Source organism: Apis cerana, linkage group LG11, assembly GCF_029169275.1.
Source record: "Apis cerana isolate GH-2021 linkage group LG11, AcerK_1.0, whole genome shotgun sequence".
Lineage (NCBI taxonomy): Eukaryota > Metazoa > Arthropoda > Insecta > Hymenoptera > Apidae > Apis > Apis cerana.
This window is the reverse complement of record NC_083862.1, coordinates 10,342,091-10,352,694: the sequence shown is the minus strand read 5'-3', so window position 1 is coordinate 10,352,694 and position 10,604 is coordinate 10,342,091. Positions and strand designations below refer to the sequence as shown.

Genomic DNA, 10,604 nt, shown 5'->3' with positions numbered 1-10,604 from the left:
TAGATATCGTACGAATGTCTTTTGAAAAATTATAAATGAAAACTTCTTCGTGTAAAAAAGAAAAGAGAGAGAAATCGATAGAAAATTTCTTGAAATTGTTCCGAACAACCGTTTCTTCACAATGTTGAATAATTTATAACTCGATATCATAAATAAATTTAAAAAATTAACACGCTTGTATCGCTGCAAAAATAAAAAAATTCTAACGATACTTCTTTGAATTATACAAATATTTTTATAATTAAAATAAAAAAAAAATACTAAAAATCATTGATCAAACAATGAAAAAAAAAATCATTTCGCGATCCACATATTGGTGGATAGCCACTGCTCTATTTCTTTTATCGACCAAAACGATATCTGCCTATATAACCGTATCATCAGATAAGTTAACGTGAAATAGGAGCTAAACGAAGTGGAATTTGCATAGGAATTAAAACTGAAACCTCGGGTATTTCGAGTAATTCCCAACTTCTTTCTATTCACGGTTTTAAAGTCGATTTTCGCTTCACGGATTAGACTTCTGCGAACGTTTAAAAAAAAAAGAAAAAAATCAATCAAACTATTTTCAAAGAGGTCATGGGATCGATCGATCACGTTCGAATATTATTATACAGCCAGAGTCGTTTAAAATAAAAGATGATCGAGTCGTTGGAATGAAAAAAAAAAAAGAGGAAGAGAGAAAGAAAAAAATAGGGTAAAAAAGAGCTTACTGATTCGAAAAAAGATCGTATCACCGTCCACCAGTGTAGTACGTGCAAATGCACGCTGGATAATCAATTTGAATAATTACCTTCGGACATTCGGTATTAACCGGTTCAATGCGCGTCCAATTCCCTGTGGAACGATAAAGAAATAGAGAGATCGTTTCTTTTTTTATATCCCTTCACCTTTTAATCCTTTTATTTTTATTTTTTTTTATCCTTTTATTTTATTTATTCCACGACAAACTGTGATAATATCTTTGACAAAAATTCAAGTTCGATTTTTTTCTCTTTTATATGATAATTGTAAGGGCTGAATTCTGGTTTGTATTACATGCACGTTCAACTATGTTATAGGCTTAAAGGATATATCGAGAAAATGATGATATCGCATTGGATAATGTAAAAGATACGATGACTTGAATTCTTTATTATTATCTTTTTGATAAAATCCAATTATCTGAAATGCACGTTTAAACTTTTAATTTAAGCTTAAATCTTTTTTTCGTACATTAAATTTGTTCCTTCCTTCCAAATTTCTAAAAATTTGAAGAATTAAATAAGCAAAAATTTCATCGCCCGATCGATTTATTATTTTTAAATGACAGTGGTTCCAATAAACGTGTTCGTGTACGTGTATATTTACTGCGCGTATTGGCCTTCTACTAGGCTGACAGATACCGCATCTATTAGTCAATATCGAATGAATATTTGATAGTGAGAGTTATGATCCCGATCAAATTCCAGACCGTACATCCACTACTTATATATCTATGTTTCACGTGCATATAGTAAATCTATAGGATGTTTTATCTATATATCTTTAGAACATATATCTATATCTAAAATCTTTTTTACTTACTTATTTCTTTCTTTTAATATTTCCTCTTTTATCCTTAAGCCTTATTTCAAATTATTCCTACATTTTTGAAAACCTAATTTGGATTATACATAAATTCTTAAATATTTAGAAGTATTAAATTTTTTTCCAAAACATTTTTATATATCACGTACAATGATATATTTTTAATTTTATCTTTATCATTTATTTTTATTATCTTTTGTATTCGATAACGTTAAAATATACATAAAAACGATATAAATATCGTTAACTCACAACTCATAAACTATCTATAAACAAAATTCTATTTATAACCATTGAAAACAATATGAATTAATAAAGAATGAATTCAAATAAAAATTAAAAAGGCTTACGAATAAAAGTTGCCCGATTTTGCAGCCATCTACTTTTTCTTCATAACGCCTGTGAACAGATTGAATAATTAATTGTTTCCGTTGCGTGAAAGTTTTCTTTGCAGCCCGTATTCTGTTGAAACATAGAGATGAGCGAGGAAAGAGAAACCTCGTGTTTCGGTTCTATAATTGAAGATATACTTTAACCAAAATCTCCAGGTTGCAAGACTCTCTATTGTTGTTGTTACATTGTTTCCTCGAAATTAATGAATTTGCCGTGATTTCACGAACATTCGTCTCTGCAACGCTTCGAACTCTTTCAAATCTCAATCACAATGAAATTTTCATACAATATTTCATCTTGACTCGTTTTCTACTCTTATCAGAATTTTATCTATCCTTTTTTCCAATCGATATTAGAAACGAGAATCTTTTAAAGTTATAAAAGATTTGATATGCTTAATAACATTTATTTCGAATCCATGTAAAATTCCACGAATTACTACGAATTTTTCTCCATTTCATTATTCAAATTATTAATCTTTCGATTTATATATCTTCTATTATTATTATTACTATTATTTTTTCACATATCTCATAAATTACCTAATTCATTAACTGCCAAAGAAATCACGAGACAACTAAACAACTATCACGCAAATAGTAACTCGAAATAAATCTAGCCAGAGCACAATAAAAACTTTCTCCCTCTCTAGTACGAATACCAATATTTCCAAACGCCATTCTCGTACCCCTCTTTTACGCAGAAACGTAGAATCCATACGTCGGCACCGTTGAATTCTTTTCTCAAAGAATCATAAACTACTCGCGAAATATCTTCCACTGTCGCGGGCCGTTTTCTACGACGTCGTACGTTCCTTTCGTGATATCTAGGGGGTTGGAACGAACCGAATAGAAAGAGAACACAAAAGAACAAGCGGTGAAAGGCGTAAAATCGCGGGAACCGTGCACGACTGCGAGTACATAAACTCGAAAGCTCGATAAACTTCGCGGCTACGCCTTGCTACCGGTACGTTTCCTCCTCCCTTTCTCTTTTTTCGCCGATTTTCCACCCCCTCTTTCTCTCCCCGTACCTCTATTTCATCTTTTCGGATAGGATCGATGCTCGTTCGATTCCAATCATTTGTAAGCAGTATAATCAAACAGAGTCAACCATTATTTGTAATTCGTAAAGACGCAATTAATTATTGTTATTCCGCCATCTTATCCAATATTCTACATATCCAATTTTCTACACCAATCATATATACATCTCGAAAGTCATTTTATATCGAGAAATATCGATAAAAAGCACGCATAGAGAGAGGGAAAAAAAAAAGAAGAAGCAGCAGAAGAGTTTGATCGTGCGTCCAGTAAAGCGACCCAGTAACGGAGTTCTGCGCGTGACAGAGGTCACGGCACGGGCATTATTTTTCTTCCTCCTTCTCGAATTCTAGCGGGGCGCGAAGGGGGCAAGAGAAACAAAGAGAAAAGGTGAATCCGGGTAAAAGGAAGCGAGTTTGTCGCAACAGCGGGTACTGACTTTATCGGCCTTTCGAGTTTATTTATTTCTCTTTTACAAGAGGTGCAACCCTCGCATTTTCACCCTCTCTCCAACCTAACCACCAACCCAGTCTCCCTCTCCACCACTCTTTCTCTCCCGTATTTTCTCTTGCGCTCTTTTTCCCTCTTTCTCTCTCTCTCTCTCTCTCCCCATTTCCATTCTGACACTTCTATTCAACGACGGTCAACCCCGTTTCCTACGTAGCACGCATTCATTTCGTCCCCTCTTCAACCCACCCCATCCAACCTATCGAGGCTAGAGCTTCTCTGACTTTATTTACTCATTCTCTCTTCCTCTCTCTCTCTTCCTCTTCCTTTCCATTGGTTATTTATTCGCGATAGTTCCTACTTTTTACGGTTTACGAGGGTATATCGGCCTCCTTTGTCCGTGGCCGACTCGTTTCCCATCCAACGATAAGAAACACGAGACCGATACTCGAGCGGCGTGTCGTACGACAGAAATTCCTCGCCTTCCTCCAAGACCCCTCTTGAACGAGACAATGATTCTCTCTGATAATTCTGGATAAACAAGGCGGGAGATCGATCGAATGTGACTCGAACGAAAAGAATGGAAGAGAAAGTTATCGTAACGTTCGATTTTGAAATGTACGATGAAAATTTGTGATAAATTAACGAAAATCCAAACATCGATCTATTTTTGATTGTTTCACGTTTTGTAGATGTACATGTGTTGTACATGAACCTGGTATTGTTTTCTATTAATCAGATAACGTGAATGCATTCATAGATCGATAATAGAATCTGGTACTAATTAACACGTTCGTTACGTTGATTCTAATGGACATGCTTTTACATTTGATTGATTTTAAACATTGTAAAAATTTGAAAGTATTCTTCGATATACATCGATTTATAAAGGGATGTTGATAATCAATATCGAATCCGGAAAATTCAATTTTTTAATAATAATTAATAATCTTTTCGATTTTTCTTTCAATCAAGTAGAGAAGAAGATCGTCTGCATCGTCGCCGATTAAAATCTCTTCGCTTTCAAACGTTTCAGAAAAAGATAAAAAACGAGAACCGATTAGCAATCGAACCAGTTGAGAAAACCGCTTACACGTGAAAAATAGAGAATTCGAACATACCAACACGAGGCTCCGGTTATTACACGAGCATAAGGTTAGCAACGCGTTCGTGGTCGTCACAGCCGAGAAGATTAATCGCTTTAATTTCCGAGACATGATTAATCATAATTAACAGGGTCGGTTATCGGTGGAAAGAGAGGAAAAAGACAGAGGAAAGAGTTGAGAAGAGGGAGCAGGATTCTGCATCGCGAGGAATCATTTAAGCGTAGAAATGAAAAAAAAAAAAAGATAAAACCAAAAGATGAAAAATTCATGTAAACCGAGCACGGTTATTAACGAGTTGTTACAGTCGGGAAAATAAACGATCGAAAGATAAATACAACTATTCACCATCCGTCATGCCTATCGATATTTTATCGATATTTTTTTTGATTTTTCGTTAAATAATAGACGATTTTTCTTAATGAAGTAGCAATTAAAATAATAGAACTTTCTAATCTATTTTAATTCTTATTATCTCTATTTCTGTATATTTCGTTCATTTCCTATCGATTTTAAGATTTCTTTCTCTTTGAGATATGAGTAAAAGTAAATCCTAGATCAAAACTTTTTTCTTTCAAATAATCGAAATAACTTTACATCTATTCTTCGAATAAATTGTACAACTCTGATAAAATTTTCTTCATCTTCCACGAAAACGTAAATAAATACAAAAAAAAATTTTTTTTTGATACACTGTAATTCCAACGCGACAAATATTAAAGAAATATCAAAGAACAGAAAGGTCCAGGAAAAAGAATGTAAACGACCCCCGAAATGAATAATACTTATAATACCAACGAGTGCAAGAACGCAATCTCAACCTTTCAAGTTCCATTTAACCTCGTGAAACTCGGTATGTTCCCGCAGATCCTTGAGGGAAACAGTGTTTTTCGCAAATTAAGAGATTCGCAATAATGGCCTTAATGGTCCTGTAAGGCGTACAAACTGAAATTACGTTACCATTTAAACTCGGTTATTTATCGCCTACTTTATTATTACCGTCTACGAGATTTTCGTGGCCCTCGTGTTCAGGACACCGGCTCGGCTGTTAAACGACGTTGCACCTCGTTGCCTGTACTTTCAATTAATTTCACACCTTTTCCACCGTTTTTCCACCGTGGCTACCCTCGTTACGAGCCGGGTTTATCGCGCGAAAGGCATAAGGATCGGCCAAGATTTTTCGGTAATATAAACACCGTACCGGATCATATTTATTCGAGGAACGCAATTATTCTCAACCGTTATGCCTGCAATTTACTTTCTTCATAAGAAAATTCGTTTAACCGGTTTACGGTTCTCTCTCTCTCTCTCTCTTCCATCCTTCCCGTGTAATACTTATTTTACGAATCTTTTCCTTAAAGATTGTAGCATTATCATGCACGTATATTAAATCTCGTAAATTGTATCTAATATTTGTTATCTATACGGAAATAATAATTAAAGTACAAAAATTTTATATAAAACATATATTTTATATTTATAGACAGATTATTTATTTATATAAAATAGATCACTTTCTTTATCCCCAACGATACGATTTTCGTAATTTCGATGCAAATATAAAAAAAAAATGCATATTTTTCAAACAATTTGAAAAATTCTAAAAATTCTCTTTCACACTCTTCATAAGAGATCCCCATTTAAATCCTACACTATTATCCAACACTTCTTTCCTCACGTCGTACAAAATTCAGAAGAATAAAAATAAAAGTCGAAATGATGAAGAGAGAGAGAGAGAGAGAGAAGAAAATAAAGTAGCTACAAGGAGAAATCGTTTCTTTCAAGGATTAATTTCAAGTCGTCATTTTAAAGACACCGTCTCGTAATTACGAAAGTTCGTCGGCCCGGAAACGGAGGAACGTCGAAGCAAGAGGGAACCGTTGGATAAAGAGGATAGGGAAAAAGATGGGAAAGGGGAACTAAGACGAACGACTTCATGACGCACATCGTTACATAATAAAAGCGTCGAAATCTCGGCATAGATTCCAAGATCTCACGGCTCAGAGGCGTCATATGAAGTCTCTTTAAGCCTCGCTGCCCGATCGGAAAGTATTTCTCATTTGGCCTTTGAGCCTGCTCTCAGGATTAACCCTCCAACCCCCTCCCCCAACACACATCCACCCAAGACATCAATAACGCCAACTCGAAACTTTCGCTCTGCCTCGAAGTGTTTCTCATCCCTTCCCTTCCCTCTTTCTGCTTTCGTGCTTTTTTCCTTCCTTCCTGCTTGCTTGCTCTCTAGCCCCTGCCCTTCTATCCCCCCCTTTTTTATATTTTTTATAGGGCATGTCAAATGATCCGAAAAGCAATGAACTTTTTTTTGTCGAGAAGTGACAAACAGGCACACGCAAACGAGCCAGGAAATAGAAAAGAGAAATTGGAAATTTTTAACGAGGGAAAAAGAGATCTGATTGATTGTCAAAATTAAAATTTTAATTATTAGAGGATATTCACCAAGTTTTTATTATTACATTATTATTATTATTATTATTATTATTCGATCAGAATGACATAATTTTTTAATTCTAAAAAAAAAGGCAAACTTTTTGAATGTTTCATTTTTTTCCCTCCAACGTTACACGTTATTATATATCAGCTTCTACATTTTAAAATATCATAAAGTAAAACCTTTTAAATCATATTATTATCAAACTATTTTCTACTATATAAAATAAATAATAATTTCATAACAAAGAGATGATCGCTATAAAGAGATTCTAACAGCCAAGGATAAAAATTTTAGCCAGAATATCGGTGTATACACGCGTTTCATCGATCTAGGGAAAAGAAGTGAGAGATACGAGTACAAGAGGATACGAGGATTTTAGTCTGATTCGAAGAGATGAAGAAGTATTCGAAACCGGAAACGTCGATGGTTATAGACGCCGGATGCATCAAATAGATCAAACATTTGTGTTGGTTTCCGCAAAGCAAAAGCGTGTGGAGGGGATGAGAAGGAGAGAAACTCTTTTAACCAAATGACGTAAAGAAGAAAAGAGGGAAGGTGAAAGAAAAAAGGCAAAGAACGTAAAGGAAGGAAAGAAGAAGAAGAAGAAGAAGAGAAGATAGGAAATGTCTGCGATTTTAAACCCTTTCGAAGAGGGAATCGAGATAGGAGTAGTCGGTAAGAAGGTTCTGAGCGGGTGGAAATAAAAAGTTCTGCAAATTTGAGTGGTGGTTTTAACGCTGGTCTACGAGTTACTCTGGCTGACCATCTATAAAACCACGTCAATGCCATTGAAGGTGATTCCATTGCTTCGATCGATTGTAATTAAATGGAAACGCTTTTACCCTCCTCACCTGGCACCCTAGTCTCTATCTGCCTATCATCTTTTTATCACGCCACTGAATAACACTTAAGTCGCCTCGTATCGCATAACATCCGCAAGAATAGGTGAAGAGCGTCATTAGATTGTCGGGAAATTAATCGAGGTTTTCAACGATACCATATATAAAACTTAAGATGAACATGTTTGAACGAAATAAAAAAAGAAATATTGCAACTTATAATTTTGCTAATTTTTCTAATGAGTTACAGTTCAAGAATCTAGGATTGATGAAGAAATCTAATTTTTAATAGCCATTCAATCATTCACTGCTGTGAGATCGTGATAAAAGAAGAATTGGATTCATAGATGAAGAATGATAAGTTATATAAACGTTGAATTGTAAACCTTCTTACAAACTGTTCAGAGGCACAAAACAAGAAATTTTAAATTTATATCGAAAAATTAAAATATAGACAATATATATAACGAAATTTTTAATGAAATTTCATTTCATTCACTATCCATGAAGCTGACAAGAAAACAATATGCTTTCCATAGATATTCTTTGTGAAATGAATTTCACGTGATAGTAAAAATATTTCGATAGAGAAGAAAAAAAAAAGATGAGATCTTTTCAAACGGTCCGAACCGAGAATCTTTTCACTTTGTGTCGTTCCCGTAAGAGCATTACAGCGTTTCTCTGGCTGTCCGATCGGCAATGATTTCCAAATGGCATTCACGGTTCTCCGTTTGCAGTAAGCCGTAATACCGCAAATGTGGTCGATTGTAAGTGTAGATTTGCAGATGGACTGGCCTCGAACAGAAAGCTCCATACGAAATTGAAGTTTACATCTACACATTCTTCAATCCCCATTAAATTAAAAGCGTTTCATTAAATCGCGTATCGTGACAATCGATACAAAATAATCAACTTTCTATTTATATATAGATAGAATTTTGTTAATTTTTTCTTAATCAAAAAAATATTTACATTTTTGAATACATTTTGAATACAATTTTCAATCGAATAAAATTAACCAAAATAATGAAATTAACAAAGAGAATATTTTTGAATATTTTTTATGAATATTGAAAACGATAAATAAGATATTTTTTACAATGATCTTTGTTTCGATATACTTTTTGAATTAGAATGAATATATTTTCTGAATTAGAAAATGTAAAAAATGTAAAATGTAAAAAATCAAGATGAAAAGAAATAAAGAAATATTTGAAATTTTAAAATCGATGAGTATCACGAAATGTTATTATTAAAAATTTATCATTTTATTTAATTAAAAATTGAACTGAAAAATTCAAATTAAAATAATCCATTAAAAACTTACACGATCGAGCATATAAGATATATACATAAATATGTCCTTAAAAATAAAAATATTTAAGAAAGAGAATCATCTTCCTAATAAAAAACGTTATGCCATCTAGAAATACATTTATTCTTTCTCTGAACACAATCATATACAGTAACCTGCTATACCATCTATATGTAAGTTCACGACATAAAAATATTTAAATTATATTGTTAATATTTAAAATTAAAAATCAGATAATCGAGATGGTACAAATTTAAAAAAATATACATTTTATTCTCAAATATTTAAAATATATTCACATAATATATTCACACATTCTGTTTCCGACTGTCGGTACATTTTATTACGGATAGATAGAAAATTATTACTGTATCAATATATTATCTACAAACAGTAAGTTCCTTTTAAGCATATTTGATTACATTATATTTTAAATGTATATGCATACATTTATAGACGAAATATACAGGTAAGATATGATTTACAAGATAAACATGATATCTTATAGGATTTTGTGCTTCATGTTCTGAAATACCGACGTCGGAAAAAGTAGAGTGTTGCAAATTAACTACGGACAAAATAGAAATTACATTTATCAAAAAAAGATAAATATTCATCTTTTATGATATGAAAAAATTTTATGCTATGAAAAAAGATTCTAGTTCTATCCATCCTCATTTGAAAGAAATTTATTTAAAATTAATTATATAATAAATCTTTCTTTTGATGTAAGTTTGCAAAACACTTTTATTTATTTTTGATTATAGAAATGCAAAATAAATAACAAAAGAAGTCCTAAAAAAAATCAACATATTAAATCTGAAATTAAAAAATAAAATTATATCTTATTATAATAATATGAAACATAAATATATCCCTTTAATGAAAAAAAATTCTATATATGAAAAATAAAATCGCGTGCGCAGCCAATTAGCTCACATTATTCGCTATAAAATTTATAATTGTATCAAGGATACGATTATGAATAATATAGTAAATAATAATGATTTTCCAGGTCTCACCGCGTGGAGGTTGCTGCGAATTGGAGACCCACCCTATCCACGATCCCGTCCACCCTCCTTTACGCAAAAATTTATTTAAAATTAATAATAAATTTTCCTTTCGATATAAATTTGCAAAACGTTCGAATCCTTCGATCGTTGTGCAAAACAAACAACGAAAGGAATTCTAAGGAAAACCGGCGCGGAAGACTAAATCTGAAAATAAAATTAAAATTAAAAGATTTTCTATCAATATTTTACACTTCCATTTCGATATGAAAATGAAGAATGATTGATAGTAAAAAGCGTGCGCAAAAAAAAAAAAAAGAAAAAAAACAAGCAAAATAAGCATCCCAAAAAGCGCTACACCCATTTTACCCATCTATTTATCTACAGTATCTACTTTTCTACAATACTACACTACTTTATTTAATACCCTTGATTGTGC

The 10,604-nt window shown here is 32.7% G+C and overlaps 1 protein-coding gene across 2 annotated transcripts in view; it reads right to left on the bottom strand.

The window, feature by feature from the left end:
• LOC107999455 (uncharacterized) overlaps positions 1 to 10,220 on the bottom strand; it is a 44,989-nt gene extending 34,769 nt beyond the window's left edge. Inside the window, exon 1 of one of the 2 annotated variants that reach the window (XM_062081772.1) lies at positions 8,471 to 10,220. In XM_062081772.1, coding sequence (XP_061937756.1) covers positions 8,471 to 8,681 — 211 coding nt within the window. In that variant the 5' untranslated portion in view covers positions 8,682 to 10,220. Of the gene's footprint in view, positions 1 to 1,919 lie in introns of both variants that reach the window. The other variant, XM_062081774.1, reaches the window with a different exon arrangement.
• Positions 10,221 to 10,604: the final 384 nt, after the last annotated feature.